General features: G+C 59.6%; 3 protein-coding genes across 3 annotated transcripts in view; 1 reads left to right on the forward strand and 2 right to left on the reverse strand.

Moving 5' to 3' along the window:
* Positions 1-365, reverse strand: part of RNPEPL1 (arginyl aminopeptidase like 1) — a 10,184-nt gene extending 9,819 nt beyond the window's left edge. Inside the window, exon 1 of the mRNA XM_035006736.1 lies at positions 1-365. Coding sequence (XP_034862627.1) covers positions 1-293 — 293 coding nt within the window. The 5' untranslated portion in view covers positions 294-365.
* A 282-nt stretch (positions 366-647) lies between these two features.
* Positions 648-16,317, forward strand: part of ANKMY1 (ankyrin repeat and MYND domain containing 1) — a 54,365-nt gene continuing 38,695 nt past the window's right edge. The window contains exons 1-6 of the mRNA XM_035008322.1: positions 648-665; positions 1,123-1,249; positions 8,158-8,281; positions 9,365-9,539; positions 12,280-12,466; positions 15,237-15,380. Of these exons, the coding sequence (XP_034864213.1) occupies positions 8,260-8,281; positions 9,365-9,539; positions 12,280-12,466; positions 15,237-15,380 (528 nt within the window). The 5' untranslated portion in view covers positions 648-665; positions 1,123-1,249; positions 8,158-8,259. The remainder of the gene's footprint in view (positions 666-1,122; positions 1,250-8,157; positions 8,282-9,364; positions 9,540-12,279; positions 12,467-15,236; positions 15,381-16,317) is intronic.
* Positions 3,910-5,692, reverse strand: DUSP28 (dual specificity phosphatase 28). Its single transcript, XM_035006739.1, has 2 exons — positions 5,277-5,692; positions 3,910-4,957 (listed from the first exon to the last, which is right to left on the reverse strand). The coding sequence occupies exons 1-2, from the start codon at positions 5,676-5,678 to the stop codon at positions 4,799-4,801; spliced, it is 561 nt and encodes a 186-aa protein (XP_034862630.1). The 5' UTR covers positions 5,679-5,692; the 3' UTR covers positions 3,910-4,798.

The following is a 16,317-nucleotide window of genomic DNA, read 5'->3' on the forward strand; positions in this document are numbered from 1 at the left end:
GCGGCGGCGGCGGGGGCGCGGCGGAAGGCGGCCGAGTGCAGGCGCAGGGCCGGGTGCGCGTCGAGCACGAGCGCGCGGGGCGCGGGCCGCAGCGCGCACAGCTCGAGCACCAGGCAGCCGGCCAGCTCGCGCGCCTCGGGCCGCAGCTCCAGGCCCAGCTGCAGGTGGCGGAGGCGGAAGAGCTGCGCGCTGGAGGCCGAGGCCACGTCCAGGGCGGGCGGCGGCTCCGGCGGCGGGCGGGCGGGCGCGGCCTCGGCGCCGGGCGCCTTGCAGCAGCAGCACTGCGCCGCCATAGCCGCCCGCGCTAGGTGAAATCCATGGGCGGCGGCCGCGCCGGGCCGCGGGGAGCGGGCAAGGGGCGCCGGGCGGCGGCGGCGGCGGCGGCGGGGCGCGGGCACAACAGGAAGTCGCGCCGGGAGCCGCCCGGCCCGGCCCCGTGCCGTGCACCGCCCCGCTCGGGCTCCGCTCGGCCGCCGCCGGGGGCGCTGTGCGCGGGGCCGGGCTGGGGAGCCGGGGGCGCAGTGCGCACGGGACTGGGGCGGGGGCGGGCGGGGTGGCCGTGCGCGGGGGACCCGAGGTCCGGGGCGCTCTACCGGGGGCCGGGCCGGGGAGCGGGAGGCGCTGTGCGCGGGGGACGCCGTGTGCGGGTCCGGGGGCAGTGTGAGGTAAGGTTAGGCCGGGCTGGGAGCCGCGGGAGCTGTATGCGGGGGGACTGGGCGCAAAGTGCGCGGGGCCGGACGGCAAGCCGGGGTGGGGTTGGGGGTCCTGGGCGCGGGCGCCGGGGGTGTTGTGCCCTGGAGGACCAGGGCGCACAGGGGCCTGGAGGCACCGGGGGGCCGAGCGGCTTCCCAAGCCCTGTGCTCTTCTGACCCGGCTCCTGAGGGTTGCTGTGGGCCAGGTTCCTGGGGCAACGGCTGCCTAGTGCAGTCTCTGCTTCTGCAGAGCCGGGAAGTGTATGCACGCCTCGCTCACCGCCGCCCCCCTGAGACCAGTGGTCTGTGTTGTGGGCCATGTGGAGCTCGGGGGCCTTAGGGCTGTGCTGTCTGATAAGGTAGTACTAGCCGGGTGTGGCTATTTAGATTTAAATGAAATACGGTTATGAGTTTGGTTCCTCCCTGGCAGAGCCGTGTTTCAAGGTCTCCACGTGTGGGGGGGCTACTGTGTGGCTTGTGGCAACTACTGGTCCGAGTGGATATTCCATCGTCGCAGAAAGTGCTGTCTTAAGCCTGGAGGCCCCACTGTTGAGCTGGTGAGTGCTGGGGCCGTAGCAGGGATCTGGCCTGCTCCCCATCCCGCCTTGCAGGGTCCTGTCCAGAGGCCTGGGTCCAGAGGAGAGGGCTGCACACCAGGGAGGCTTCAAGATCCACCAGAAGCCATGGAATGAGAGGGGCCACCAAGATGGTGCTGTTACCATGATACAAGAATTCACAGTTTCGGGGAGAAGGGGCTCTGGGGCCTGGAAGGGCATCCAGGAGCCTCACACACCGCTCTCCTCTGCTCCATCGCCGTGGGGGACACACGCTGCACCCAGCCAGGCATCATCCCCAAGTAGCCTTTAATCCTCTGGACTCTGTCCCTGTCTGTAACCCATGTGATGGCGCCCGCCTTCCTTCCTGGGAGCGGGGGAGGGGTGGGAGGAATGGTTAGCTGGGAGGGAGGACCAGGTCCACCCATGTGGAGCACGTGCACTGAAGCATTGCTTTAATTTTCCCTTGGTTCCTCTTAGCTGGGGTAACACAACCCCAAGCCCCCCAGGAATCCCAGGGCTCCTGCAGTCACCTGGGGGAGGAGGTTAGTTCTACGTCTAAGACTCAAGAGGAAAGAGCTGGGGTCTAATTGGTCCTCTCTGAGTTCACGTGGCCCAGTGCCTGCCCACGTGGTGGGGTTCCTGAGGTGCCAAGGGCAGAGGGTTTTAGATTGTATTCACAGTCTTAGGAGCTTCTCTGAGCCCCTTCCCCGAGGCCAGTTGGTTCGGGCTAGAGGAACATCAGGATTGCATGTGGGTACCCACACTAGCCTGCCCTCGTTCCCTCATGACCAATCACCTGTGCCCTCAGAAGCCATCAAGGGCTTCTTGTCTTCCTGGTCCCCTGGACTTGGGGAAGCAGGGGTTTCATCTCATCCCTTCTCTGCTGGAGGGCCCTGCGTATCTCCCCAAGGCCAATTCTGCACATAGGACGGGTGGAGTGGGGCAGCCTTGCTGGTCCACAGCTGTTAACCCCTCTCCTCCCAGGGTGGGGGTGTCTGCTACCCCACATTTATGTAAGGAACCAACATAAGCCAGTTTTAGAGCAAACACATCTGTTTTGCAGGACTAAAGCCGGCCAACTAAGGCACCTTGTGAACTGTGAGGCCCACAGGTGGAGGGCTGTGGTTGTCCTCAGTTTCCACCCTGTCTCTGTCCTGCAGGGGACAGTGCCTTCAGCACAGCGCCAAGGCCCTTCCCCATAGCCGGTCTGGCTGCCCTCCCTTACCCTGCAGCAGGGGGCTGCATTACACTCCAGCCCTCCGGAAAGCTGGAAAGCCGCTGTCCAGGGGAGCAGGGCTGGGAGCAGCTGCAATGCACTTCTCCCCTCTCCCCCACGTGACCTGACCCAGGGAGAGGAAGGTGGAATTGGGGCTCTCAGAGGCTGGGGTTTCTCCCACAGGAATTGCCATACTCCAGTCTTCTGGTGATCCAATCCTAGCTGGCTTGGGTGGGCTGGAGCAGTCAACACTGCCTACACCCAGCCTTCCCCTAATGCTCATGGACTGGCACCACCATTCAGGTGCACTGTGCGAGGGAGGGGACGGGTCCCTGCCTCCCCTGCTGGGAGGTGCACGTGGAGGCAGGCAGAGGTCCTCGGGAGAACTTGGCCTCTAGTAAGAGCTTCTCAAACAGAACTGGTGGGTAAAACACTGATGTGGCCCACAGAGGTCTTTCAACCTGGCTCAGCTCTGTGGCCTTGCACCTTCGTTATCCAGAGCCAGGTCAGCCAGATGGGCTGGCGGTGGGTGGGGGGTGGGAGGGCTCCCATGAAAGGTGCCATGAGCATGCTGGGTAAAAACTAGGACTCAGGTCCTGGTAGACTGCTCGGCTAACCTCCAAGTCACTGTAGCCTCACCTACCGAGTGGACACGGTGGCAGTAGCCCCTGTATGGAAGGGGGTGATGGCAAGGCGACATGAGCTCTGAGCAGCTTGGAGAGTGAGGCAGCCCACAAGCCCTGCACAAAGGTGTTAGGTGGTGGCTCGGCCGCAGTGAGCTACAGGCAGGTCATGACAGGCTGCAGCACATGGGGGCGGGAGCTGCTGACTGGTGATATTGCCAGGGGCTGGGTGCCCACCTCCAAGGTGTGGTATATGCTTGCAGCCAGGGACCAACAAAGGGTGTCACTCCTGTCACAGTCAGAACCCAGGTGTAGGTGTAACGGGGGGGCGGGGAGGGGGCCCCTTTCATGGCCATCCCAGTGCCTCACAAAGTGTGAGTTTCCCATCCCCACAATTTTGGGCTCTGCTGGGTCAGAGGATTTGTTCCCAGGTATGCTGCTTCTACCAGGGACACAGGTGTCCCCCTGGATGGCAGGCTGAGACACCACCTGACCATTCTGGGCTCCTCAGGCCACAGAGGCAACAGGCAAATCCGGGGCTGCTGGGCTGGGTGGAGTGCCTGGTCCTGACTTTGAAGGAGCAGCTGGGCTTTGCTGCCACTCAGTGGGGCCAGGAGGAGTATGCTGAGCTTGGGACATTCTCCTGATGCCCTCAGTACTCCCTGCTGAGGACGAGGTGAGGGAGGCCACAGCCCCAGTGCAGACAGGGCCACTCAGGGCCCTTCAGAATGGAGGCTCAAATCACCTCACCAGGAAAAGACCAGGACCAGCGAGGTGCTGGCTGAGGAGAAGAACATGAAATGAGTAGTGGGGAGCGGAAATATTAAACACTAGTTATGATATTTTATTAATTACCTTGATATGTATTTGGCAGCATATATTAACTGGGGGCTGTATTATCTGTAATTTATATTGCACCCCAGTTTCCCCCCTTTTTTCCCTATCTTATTTCAGAGGTGTTGATGGTGATTAATTTTCTGGTATAGTCTTTAGACCATAGGATCCAGGTGAGGTGCGCCTGAACCAAAAGAGGAGTCGACACGCTCAGACGCACAGGTGGTGAGTGCATCTTCGACACAGGGTGGCTGTGGGATGTGAGGCTGGGGCTCAGTGCTGTTGTGGAAACTGGGAGGTCAGTAAGGTCGGAGGTGGGCGCAGGCGCCACGCTGTGGTCAGGCAGCCTCACAGCCCGGCCTGTGTTGCAGCAGTCACAGGTCTGGATTCTGCGCCAGATTCTGAGAGGGGACCAGTGTGGCGTCTGGGAAAAGCCCTGTGGGCTCCAACAGTGGCAGGCACGAGGCTTTGCCGGCAGTGTTGGCGTCCTCCAGCAGTAGCCACATCAGAGTGGCAGGCGGCCACGACTGGGGTCGGGGGGGTCTCCATGACTCCCATACCTTCCCAGGCCTTGCCCTCTGTATTAAAGACCTTTCTGCCTAAAACTCCTCACGTGGGTTGGATTTTCCTGACCAAACCCTGTCTGGCAAAGCTGCTGACCAAGGAAGGAACGCTTCCAGTCCCCTCTTCAGTGGACACACTCCCGCCGAACTGTCAAACGGGACAGAAACGCGCAGCCTTTCAGGAAGAATCGGAAAATGAAAACTGTGCGACAGTAAGGAAGGAGGAGGAAGACCCCCTCCAGTCAGCGCTTCAACTACCTCCAACTCCATGCACCCTGCACTGGGGGCTGGGTGCTCTCCGAGGGCTGGAGGACTAGGGCTCATTCTGGAGCTCTTCTCCTCCAGTTCCGGAGCACGGTCCCGAGGGCTCCCCGGACAGGCGGGGCAGGGACTGCAGGGCCTCCTCGTACTTGTGCAGCTGAGACCAGAAACCCGGGTTGGGCTCGGCCACCGGGCGCGCGCCCTTCACGGCCTGCGTACGAAAAGCAGAGGCTGACCGCAGCGCCTCAAGGTGCTCCGCGCCCCTAACGCCGGGAGGCCCGCCCCACCCGGGAGGCCCGCCCCCTGGGAGGCCCGCCCCACCTGGAAGGCCCGCCCCACCCGGGAGGCCCGCCCCACCCGGAAGGCCCGCCCCCTGGGAGGCCCGCCCCACCTGGAAGGCCCGCTCCCCCGGGAGGCCCGCCCCACCTGGGAGGCCCGCCCCACCTGGGAGGCCCGCCCCACCTGGAAGGCCCGCCCCACCTGGAAGGCCCGCCCCCCGGGAGGCCCGCCCCCCGGGAGGCCCGCCCCACCTGGAAGGCCCGCGCCAGGCTGAGGCCGCGGTGCCGCATGAGGTAGGCGGTGCAGACGGCGGCCGAGCGGCTGCGGCCGTTCTTGCAGTAGACCAGGCAGGCGCCGCCGGCGCGCACCGCAGCCTCCATGGCGGCGCAGGTGGGCTCCAGGTGCGCCAGCAGGTCCTCGGCCGGGTCGTCGAACACGGGCACGCGCAGCTCGGCCACGCCGGGCGCGCACGGGCCGGGCTGCTGGCGCGAGACGTTGACGCACAGGGTGACTCCCGCGCGCGCCAGCAGCTCCGGCGCGGCCGCGGCGCGCGCAGTCCCGAGGAACAGCGAGGGGGCGACGCGCACGAACGGCGGCGGCGCGGGCGAGGCGACCCCGGGGACCTCGCGGCGGCTGGCTCGTCCCGGGTCCATGACCCGCGCCGGGACGCCCGGCCCGCGGGACTAGTTTGGGCGGCCGGGCGGCCCGCCGGGCACCCCCGGGGTCCTAAAGGCCTCCGAGGGTCCCACCCGCGGGGCCCTGGCTGCCTCCGCATTGGCGGGGCAGAGCAGGGCTCATCCTCTGATTGGCTGCGGATGGGGATTGCGGCCATTGGCTGGGCTCGTGGACCGGCGGGCGAAGGGGATTGGCCGCAGCGGGGCGGGCGGGGCCGGGACGTTGGGATGAATGGGCGGTCCCTGGGGAACGTGGAGGACAGGGAGCCGCGATCCTGCGCGGGAGGGCGGTGTTCTCTCCCGGGCATCCTGGGCTGGACAGACCGCGGCCGGGGCAGACCTGCGAGGCTGGGCTTCTAGTGCTGCAGTGCCTGTCCCTGCGCCCGGGGTGGGGGTGGCTCACCGACGCGGGCACCCGTCCCGGAGCCGGTCTGGCCGTGGAGGGGGCGGGTAGCAGGGCCCCAGCTGGGCTCGGGGAGGTGGGCTTCTCCAGCTGACATGCGGAGGACAGGGGGTCCCCTCCAGTATCCTCTGTATCGTTTTGTTGGCTGCCTGGCTTCGCTTCCTCTTAGGAACTAATAATTGTATTGCCGTCTGAGGTGCCTTTTAGTACAGTTTTATGTTTGTTCCCTTTTATCCGCTTCCTAATAAATTGCCCTTTGTAATTTCTGCATTTTATTTTCCCTTTTATTGTAAAACACAGTTCTTATGAAATAAAACTATTTGCTGTTAAATTTTCATTTCTTCATATACCAGTATTTTTATTTTTCTTAATTTTTGGTCCATCACTCTAAGTTTTAAAAAGTTAACATCGTTTAGGGGCTCCCGGGTGGCTCAGTGGGTTGTGTCTGCCTTCAGCTCAGGTCATGATCTCCAGGTCCTTCAGGTCCTGGAATCAAGCACCGAGTTGAGCTCCCTGCTTAGCGGAGAGTCTGCTTCTCCCTCTCCCTCTGCCCTCCCCCCCCGCCCCCCCCCCCGCTTGTGCGTGTGCTCTCGCAAATAAATTCTTTAAAAAACCCACATCATTTAATGTCCACATAGTTGCCACATAAGACTTATTCAGGTTTTTCTGATGGCCAGTGTCATTCAGGGACGTCTTTCCGGGATCCGTTTCAGTGAAAAATAGCTGTCTTGCAACCCTGTATACAATGATATTGCATTTTGTTTTATTCTAATAATAGTAAATGTTTTTTTCTGATTCATCTGTAACAAAACATCACAAACTCGGTTGCTTAAAACAACAGAAGTTTATTTTTCCCTGTGTGTTTGGAGTCTCCAAATCTCCCTCTTCTTATCAGGACACTAGTCATTTAGTTTAAGGCACATCCTAATCCAGTATGACTTCTTGACTTGATTAGTTGCAAAGACCCTATTTCCATATAAGGTCATTCACAGGTACCAAGGCTGAGGATTTAAACTTAATGTTTTGGGGGGATGCCATTCAACCTGCAACAGATGGTATGGTTTACCAAGTTTGTAGGATATTTTGAAGTTGACCATTTCTCTCTCTCTTTAAAGATTTTATTTGACAGAGAGACAGCGAGAGAGGAAACACAAGCAGGGGGAATGGGAGAGGGAGAAGCAGGCTCCCCCCGAGCAGGGAGCCTGACGCAGGGCTCCATCCCAGGACCCTGGGATCATGACCTGAGCGGAAGGCAGACGTTTAACTGACTGAGCCACCCAGGCGTCCCTCTTTCTCTTTTCATAGCAAAGGAATTTTATTTTATTTTATTTTTAAAGATTTTATTTATTTATTTTAGAGACAGAGCGGGAGTGGGGGGAGGAGCAGAGGGAGAAGCAGACTCTGCACTGAGCAGAGCCCCATGTGGGGGGCACAATTCCACCATCCTGAGATCACGACCTGAGCGGAAATCAAGAGTCAGACACTTAACCCACTGAGCCACCCAGGCGCCCCCCAAAGGAATTTTCAAGACAGTTTAGTTTGTGCTTAAAATTCCCAAGCTGCAATGGGAGGGAGCAGGGCAGAGATGGGACCTGAGGGGGAAGGATAAGAGGTAAAGAGAGAGGGGATCCAGGAACCAAAGTAGGTATGAAGGGAGAAGAGAGGTGAATTGGGAGATAGAGGGCTGGAGGAAGCACCCCAGAACCCTAGCCAGAATCTAGCCACTGGGGAAGGGACTGGGCATGGGCTTTGCGTATCCCTTTCCCCATGTTCTAAAGGGCAGCCTGGGCTGAGGACCCCGGACCCTGCGCCTGCAGAGAGCCCCACCTCTCTCAGAGGCTCCAATGGCTTCAGTTGCAGAAAGCCCTTGAGCCCTTTCCCACCGCTGTGCCTCTGCGCATCCTAGTCCAGTTCGCTGCACCTCGCTCCTTCCTCTGTTTGGAGAGCTCCTGCGCCTCCTCTGAAGCCCTATTCAGGACTCCCTCCCCGCAGTCTTCTCCAGTGACGCCTCGGTCCACAGAGCTAATCCTTGTCTCCGCGATCTGGAACCCATAGGTCGCCTTGTCCCCGCGCCGGACCAGAAGCTTCCGCTCCGTGCCTGCCAAACTTGTACGGAACCGACAAAAACCGGCTTTGGAGTCCGGCAGAGCTCTTCAGATGTTGGCTTTACGGCGTGCTGGTACGTGGCGGTGGGGACAAGTTAGCCTCGGTTTCCTCCGGTGTCTCATGGGCACAGTCCCCGTGCGCTCTTCGCGGGGCCGTTGGAGCATTTAGCGCTCCCCCCCGAGGAGCCCTTGGCCCAGAGCTGGCTCCCCGTCCTCTGCTGGACGTGGACGTAGGTGTCCGCGGTGGAGACGGGCCGGCCGGGTCCCCGCGCCTCTCTGGCGGGGCTCAGACGGAAGGCCGGCGCGCGCAGAGGCGTGGGGGGCTCGGCGGGGGCGCGCGCGCCCGGGGCCCTGTGAGGTCACGGAGGGGCGCCCCGCGTCGGCCGAGGACGCCCGTGGGCGGGGCCGGGCGCGGGGATTGGCGGAGGCCGAGAGCCGCCGCGGGCGCGTGGCGGCGGGTGGGTCGCCAGGGAAACCCGACGCTCGGGGCTGGGGCGCTGCTCTGGGCCGCTCTGTGTTGGCCGCTGCCCTGGGCGGACCAGGAGCGGTGGGTGCCAGTTCTCCGAGCCTCGGTGCGGCCCCGCGGCAGGGGTGCGGTTGGGATCGCGGCGGGAGCGCGGGGAGCCGGGGAGGGGCGTGTCCCGGAGCTCTGCGGGGCGGCGGGGGAGGCCTGTGCCGGGACTCGACGCCCCCCGGGCATGGCCCTCTGTCCTCCCGGGGCCGGGACAGGCAGGAAATTGGGGGCCTGGCGGACTTCAGAGGCTGTGAGTGTGAGGTCGGGTGAGGACCGTGTCCCCGCACTTGCCCGTCCGCCCCTCGCGGGCTGGCTTCAGAGGCCCGTGGGGCAGGGGGCGCCTACTGTTTGTGGCCGCTCTGGGGCCATTAGCAGGCGTAATACTGACCCCAACACAGGGCCCTAAGAGGTCGTGCGGGGGTGGCTCCACCGCCCTTAATGGGGTTCCCGCCCCACTGGAGGGGCGGGGACCTCCTCGGGCGCTGGCCAAGGTTTCTCCGGAAGTTTCCAATAGGATAGGGGCGTCGACCAGGTTGGGGGGATGGGGCCTCGTTTCTCTGACGCGGATGGGGGGCTGCGGGCCTGTCCCTGGCGCCCGCCAGGAGCTCTGAGGGCTAATGTGGGTCCCTGGCTTTGCTTCCAGGTTCAAGGACGAGAGGCATGGAAAATAGTTATTCCTCAGCCTTCTATTACGAAATCCCAGATGTTGACATCTATGAAAATCAGCTGGTGGGGAGGGGCGATGAGCCTGCTGCCCCCACCGAGGACCTGGGGACCCTGGAGAGCTCCAGCACAATGGATATGCTCTTTACCAAAAGGTGAGGGGTGGGGTGGGGGCTCCCACAGGGGGTCCCAGCCTGACCCTGGGGACCACTTAGCTGGGATCCAGCATTGGGGCAGGTGTTAACCGCTAAAACTTATTTTGCTCTTTAAAAGCTTGTCTCTGGAGAGACAGGAAAACCTCAACGTTGTATCAGCCACCACTGAGGAAAGTTACAACACTGGGTTACGAGGCCCCTGCCTGATCTCTGCACACTCCTTCTGGCTCACCCACTCTGCCTTTCTGTGTCACCTTCTCGTGGCCTTAGGAACATCTGCTTTATACTGTGGAGTTCCCAAGTTGGTACAGCTTCTTCACAGTATGGTAACTGTGAGCAATGTGACACATCTCAGGTCTACTTTGGGCCAGGGGCTGCCCTTAGAGTCTTACCTTGGCATCTTGTGAAACCCAGCCTGTAATCCTATTGTATTTGTCCCCGTTATGGACTGAACTGTGTCCCCCTGGCTCTTCCCCACACCCAGAATTCATGTTAAAGCCCTCACCCCCAATGTCATGGTGACTTGCATTCGTCGCCCGCAGCTCCGCACACGCTTCAGCCCCAGCCGTCCTGGCCTCTGTCCTAGTCACAGGAGGTCTGGAGGGCCCTCTGAGCATGGGGTGCATTCCTGGAGGGTGGGCCGGGGTCCCAGAAGCTCCGCCTCGGTCTGCAGCTGCTCCCGCTCCCACTGGCCCTGCCTTTCCCCCGGCTCCAGCCCGAGACCCCTGGTTGCCAGGCCGCCTTGCTCTCCTCTGGCCAGCACACCTCTCCCATGGATCATCCATCCTCCATGCACCCGCACACCCAGCCCTGGAGATGGGGCTTTTGGGGAATAGACTTAGATGAGGTGGTGGGGCCCCATGATAAGATTAGTTCCCTTATAAGAAGAGGAAGAAGCTAAAGCTTTCTCTTTCGGCCATCTATGAACTAGGAAGCTGGCCTTCACTGGGAACGGAGTCTGCAGGCCCCCCAGTCTCAGGCTGCCAGCCTCCAGATTGTGAGAAATAAATGTGTGCGGTCCAAGCCCCCCAGCCTGTGGGGCTTGGTAATAGTCTGAATGGACTGACATAGCCCCTCTTTTACGGATGAAGAATGTCCTTGAGTCACAAGGGGTGGGGGGAAGGAACCTGTCTGGTGGCAGAACCAGGAGGTCAACTTGCTCACCTTGCCAGCTGACCAATTCCAGGGACCCCTACAGCTGACTGGTGGTGTTAATGATGTTCTTGCTTGATCTTAAACTCATTTCCATTTATTTTTTTAAGGAAAATTTCCATTTGTTCCTACTTGTTTAATTAAGGAAGTAGGATCTGTGCCATGCAGGCAAGTGGGAAGAGAAGTGGTGTATGAGTTTGTTAGGGCTGCGACAGGCCACCACAGGCTGAGTGGCCTAAACAAGAGAAATGTATTGTCTATCAGTCTGGAGGCTGCAAGTCCAGGGTCAAGGTGTGGGCAGGGTGGTTTCTTTTGAGGGTGTGAGGGAGACTCTGCTCCAGGCCACTCTCCTTGGCTTGTAAATGGCTGTCTTCTTCCCGTGTCTACACGTCATCTTCTCTTCATGTGTTTCTTTGTGTCCACACTTCCCTTTGGCTGAAGGACAGTAGTCACATTGGACCGGGCCCACCCTAATGGTCACCTCTGTGAAGATCCTGTCTCCAAGTACAGCCACATGGTGAGGTGCTAGGATTTGGGCTCCAATAGAGGATTGTGTGCGTGTTGCGGGGGAGGGTAGGGACACAAGTCAACCCGTAGCCACAGGTAAGCAAAGAAAAAACAAACCAAATCTGAGCCCCCAGATTTTATCATTGTTGCATGTGGGTGTCTATTTTTCCTGGCTTCTTTCTACAGATGCATCACAACACGGCAAATGGAGATTCTTGTGTTCACAGGAGATTTTGTGTCCCTTCTTTGGGCAATGCTTTGTTAAGCCTCTGTGGCTCATAGCTGGCATGGGAGGGCTGGCTGGTGTGGGGGACCAAAGTCTGGAGGTTTCTGTGCTTTGAGCAGCCCCGCTAGACCGTCCACCTGACAGTTGCACAGGGGTCCGTAGACCAGAGACACAAGACGCAGAGTCCCCAGAGCACCCTTTCGACTTGAGAGGGAGGCAGAGAGGGGGGCCGTGTGTGTGTGATGGGGCGTAGGAGTAGGTCCCCTTTTAAGTTAGGATTTGTACTTTTAGATAGCAAGAGCAGAAAAGAAGCAAACTCACCTTGATGCCCATTCTCTGCCCCTTGCTGTGCACCCACCCATCCCTGCGGCCTTCCCTCTGTCTGCTTACTGGTCAGCTTGCTGCTCCTCTGGGACCAAAGCTCCCGCTCCTTCTTTAGACCATTCATTAGTCCATGCATGTCTGCCGAGTGTCCACTTCCTGCCCAGCTGTGGGCCAGGCTGCCGGCTCCTGAGTGAAGCCCCTGCCAGGGGCCCTCTGGGCTGGTCGAGGGCACAGGCTTGCCCCACAACCAGCTGGGGTGGGGCAACCATCTGCTTCCAGGTACTAGAGCTGGTCATGCCTCCAGAGCACTGGCAGCCATTTAGCCACGTGAGACAGACACAGGTTGCCCACTTGGGCCATTACTGCACACCCGTGCCTCAGTTTCCCTCTGCAGAATGGGGGTAGCAACAGCCATCTGCCCTGGGGGGGTCGTTGGGAGGAAGGACTGAGATGGCGTGTGGTTCTCTCCACCGTCACTCCTCAGGCCTGTGCCGGTGTGGGTCCTCCCTGCCCTGCTCTTCACCTTCCTAGGGACATCCCAGAGGCCCTGGAGGAGGAGGAGGAGTCCGAGGGTCCCCCTGGGGAGCAGGACCTGAAAGAGACCTACATCCAGCTGGTCCAAGGCGTGCAAGAGTGGCAGGATGGCTGTGTATACCGAGGGGACTTCGGGCTGGACATGAAGCTGGGCAATGGTGAATTCTCTTGGCCCACGGGCGAGGTAACCAGCTCCCACTGCTCCTTCCCTCCTGGCCAGTGTCAGCCAGCCACTACTCTCTCCTCTTCTTTTTCCTTTTTTTTCCTTTTTTTTAAGAGAGGGAGAGAGGGAGCAGGGTTGGTGGGCAAAGGGAGAGGGAGAGAGAGAGTCTTAAGCAGGCTCCATTCCTAGCGCAGAGCCTGACATGGGGTTGCATCTCATGACCCTGAGATCACGACCTGAGCTGAGATCAAGAGTCAGACGCTCAACCGCCTCAGCACCCAGGCGGCCCTGGTCTCTCCTAAGAGGGACGTGAGGTGAACTTGCAGACCACCGGCCAGAAAGGGTGTTAGGCTAGTGTCTTTCCCACATGAGAAATGTCTGGAGAGAAACATTCTCACAGACTTCCAGGGTCATGCCTGCGGCTGGTCTGGGTGTCCCCAGGTCGAAGCTTGGGAAGTATTACTTAAGATAAATTCTTATTCTGGGTGACTGTTTTAAAATCATAAATTACTGTATCAAGTTGTATTTATGTTGGTGAAATGGCTTTGTATTTAAGGTTAAGCAGAAGGAAAGGATCTTTTTAACAATCAAGTGAAAGCACGCTCTAGAGCCCACGCAGTAGGCCATGTCCGGGACCCCAGGGGAGACCCCAGCAGACTGGCTGCCGAAGCTGCTCCCCCTGGGGCCTCTGGGAGGGTGGGGCAGCCACGGCCTTGGGCAGCACCGTGGCCGACACCGGAGCTGTGGCTGCCTGTTCTTCCAGCAGGGAGATTTTCAGAGCATGGGTACGAGTGTGAGGTGGGAAGATGTCCCTGTAGGGGACTTTGATTCAGTAGCTCCAAGGGCAGTGGACTGGTGGGGCCCTGGCTCAGGCCCAGTCCTTTGCCGGGAATGCACCCCTCGCTCAGAGGGCCCTCCAGACCTCTGTGACCAGGACAGAGGCCAGGATGGCTGGGACTGAAGCGTGTGTGGAGCGTGCTGTCGATGAATGCAAGTCACCGTGACGTCAGTGATCAAGCACGGACCCCTGTGGGTTGTTTATTGTCTTAGTTCTCAGCTAGGTTCTCCTTTGTCCCAACACTGTAGTGTCCCACAGCCCCGTTCATGGCTTTTGGGAGGTTTGGGTGCCCTGTCCTGCAGAGCACAGGTTCTCCCCATGAAGGGAGACCACAGTTGGGCGGGGGTATTGTGATGGAGCCACGGCTTCATTATTGCTGGCAGGGACCTCGGGTCCACTGAGCAGACGCTCATCCAGCTCACGAACTGGAGAGGCCAGGGGACAAGAGGGCATGCCACTCATGAGCAGTGACCTTAAACACGTTAACTGTGTTCAAAGGACCGGACCAAGCATGTCAGCTCCGGCTGGTGAGATGAGGCTCCTGGTCTGTGTGGAGGGCCAGGGAGGGATGGAGCCAACGATGGACAGGGTCCCTCCGGTGCTTTCTCCCGGGGAGTGGACAGAAATCCACATGCATACACACCCAAGTAACCAGAGGGTTAAATGTCCCCCCTGCAGTTCTACACAAACAATTTGCCAGTCAACATTTTTTTTAAAGTTTGGTGGACTCTGATTTGCTCCACAAAACCATGTTAATTAGATGGGTTGGCAGAAGATGGGCAGCCCCAGCCCAGTGCCTCTCTGCTCAGTGAGTGTCCTTGCGCTGGACGGGCTTCTCAGAACCGTAACTGAGCCTGCATTCAACCCAGGTGAGACTGAAAAGGGCCTTTGTTGGCTCTTGGAACTGAAAAGTCCATCACTGGGGGTCATGTGGCCCTAGGCTTGGCTGGATCCAGGGATTCCAATGACCCTGTGGGGCCCCTCTCTCCCCATCTCCATGTGGGGGGTCCAGACTGACCCTCCGCCATCTGGCAAGCCCACGGGAGCTGCATCACATGCTCCTGGAAGAGGAAAGGCCCTAGCAGGACACTAGTCTGGCTTGGGCATGGGTCCTGTGGCCAAGCCCAGGTCAGGGCTGGGGCTGGGGGTCAGGAGTCCTCAGGTTGGCCAGTCTTGGTACCGTGTGCCTGGGGGCTGGGGTCAGTCCACCGCCAACCCCATAGGGAGTCTTCTCCATTACCAGAGGAAAGAGAAGGGACACTAAGCAGGCAGCAGGCAGCATCCTATTCCTCCAGAGTGGTCTCTGAGCATTGCTGGGCCCGGCCTGCTCCTGGTGTGGAAAGAGGCTGTCAGCCATGCACCAGGGTCCGGTCTAGCTGTTGGAAAGTGCTCGGAATGGGCATCACATTCTTTTTTCCTCCTGAGACCCCGGGAGAGGGGCAGGCTCGGACAGACCCACCCCTAACATCGGTGGGGCTTGGGACAAGAGCGGACAGAGGCCCGCATCCATGGCTCAGTATGGAGGCGTTTTAAATCAAAGCCACACCAGTGCTCCCCAGCAGGGTCCATAGCCTGCCCCCGGGGCCACGCAGGGGAGCCCGAGGCTGGTGCCCCCTCCCCCACCCGGGCCAGCCTGCAGCCTGTGAACCCAGGCAGGATGGAGCTGAGCCCAGGGCAGAGCTCCTGAGCGGAGCCGGCTCCCACCCAAACCCAGTCATGGCTGTAGCAACACCTGTCCAGATGCCCCTGCCTGAGCTAGGGCAGGCGAGGGCGAGCGCGGCCACTGGGGCGCGGACCGCCTGGCACCTGCTCTGCGGCGTGTAGGTGACCGTCTCTAACAGACACCATGCACCCCAGCTTGAAGGGGGCCCGTGGCCAGAGTGGCTCTGGAAGGCTGGGGGGGTGGGGAGGAGCAGCTTCTCAGGCGCGCCTGGCGCGGGGCTCTCTTCACAGTCTTACCGCGGGCAGTTTTACCGCGACCACCGCCACGGGCTGGGCACCTACCTGTGGCCTGATGGCTCCAGCTTCACCGGCATGTTTTACCTGAGCTACCGAGAAGGCTATGGCACCATGTACCAGAAGACCAGGCTCTTCCAGGTGAGGGGCGGGGCCGCCCAGTGTGCGGGGTTGGGGCGGATGTGCCCCGTGTGCAGGGGAGAGGTGGGGCCACCTAGTGTGCAGGGGAGAGGTGGGGTCCTGCATGTTCAGGCCACTGGATAAAAGGATATTAGGTTCTGGGGAATTTTATTTGTGCAACAAGTGGTAGCTTTCTTATTTTTGGAGATTAAAACAGTATCAGTAATAAGATACAATAATAAGGCTCACGAGAAGAAGAGGAACACAAGTGAGAAGACAGGCCTCTTCCGGATCCCATTTTCCAGAATAGGGCTGGGTATCAGCGCTCTGTGTGTCCTTTAGAGTCAACTGTAAATGCACCATAAATGTTTAGTTTTTTATACATAAACTGGATCGTTCCACATAGAGTGTCTTGAAACTTGCAGATGAGATACATTTCCTCCTCCTATTTCCTCACAGTAAACCCCACCCACTTTAGTATATATACAGTTTCACAAGCCTAGAGCTGTGTGAACACGCTGGACCGTTCCATCTCCTGATGTTACCCGTGCCCCTTTGGGACTGGTCTCTCCCCTCACCCCAGCTCTTGGCCTGTCCTTTGGCCTATAATTTACCTTTGCAAGAATGTCCTGTTAACGAAATACAATATGGGGCGCCTGGGTGGCTCAGTTGGTTAAGTGACTGCCTTCAGCTCAGATCATGATCCTGGAGTCCCTGGATCGAGTCCCGCATCGGGCTCCCTGCTCGGCAGGGAGTCTGCTTCTCCCTCTGACCCTCCCCCCTCTCATGCTCTCTCTCTCTGTCTCATTCTCTCTCTCAAATAAATAAATAAAAATCTTTAAAAAAAAATACAATATGTAGACCTCTCACTTAGCAAAATGCGTTGGAGATCCACCTGCGTTGTAGTGAGCCCGTAGGTCCTTCCTTAGTGCTGAGCGCTTGGGCAGCGCCTGGCTCT

The sequence above is a fragment of the Mirounga leonina genome, unplaced genomic scaffold, assembly GCF_011800145.1.
Source record: "Mirounga leonina isolate KUSES-001 unplaced genomic scaffold, KU_Mleo_1.0 Mir_151, whole genome shotgun sequence".
Taxonomy (NCBI): domain Eukaryota; kingdom Metazoa; phylum Chordata; class Mammalia; order Carnivora; family Phocidae; genus Mirounga; species Mirounga leonina.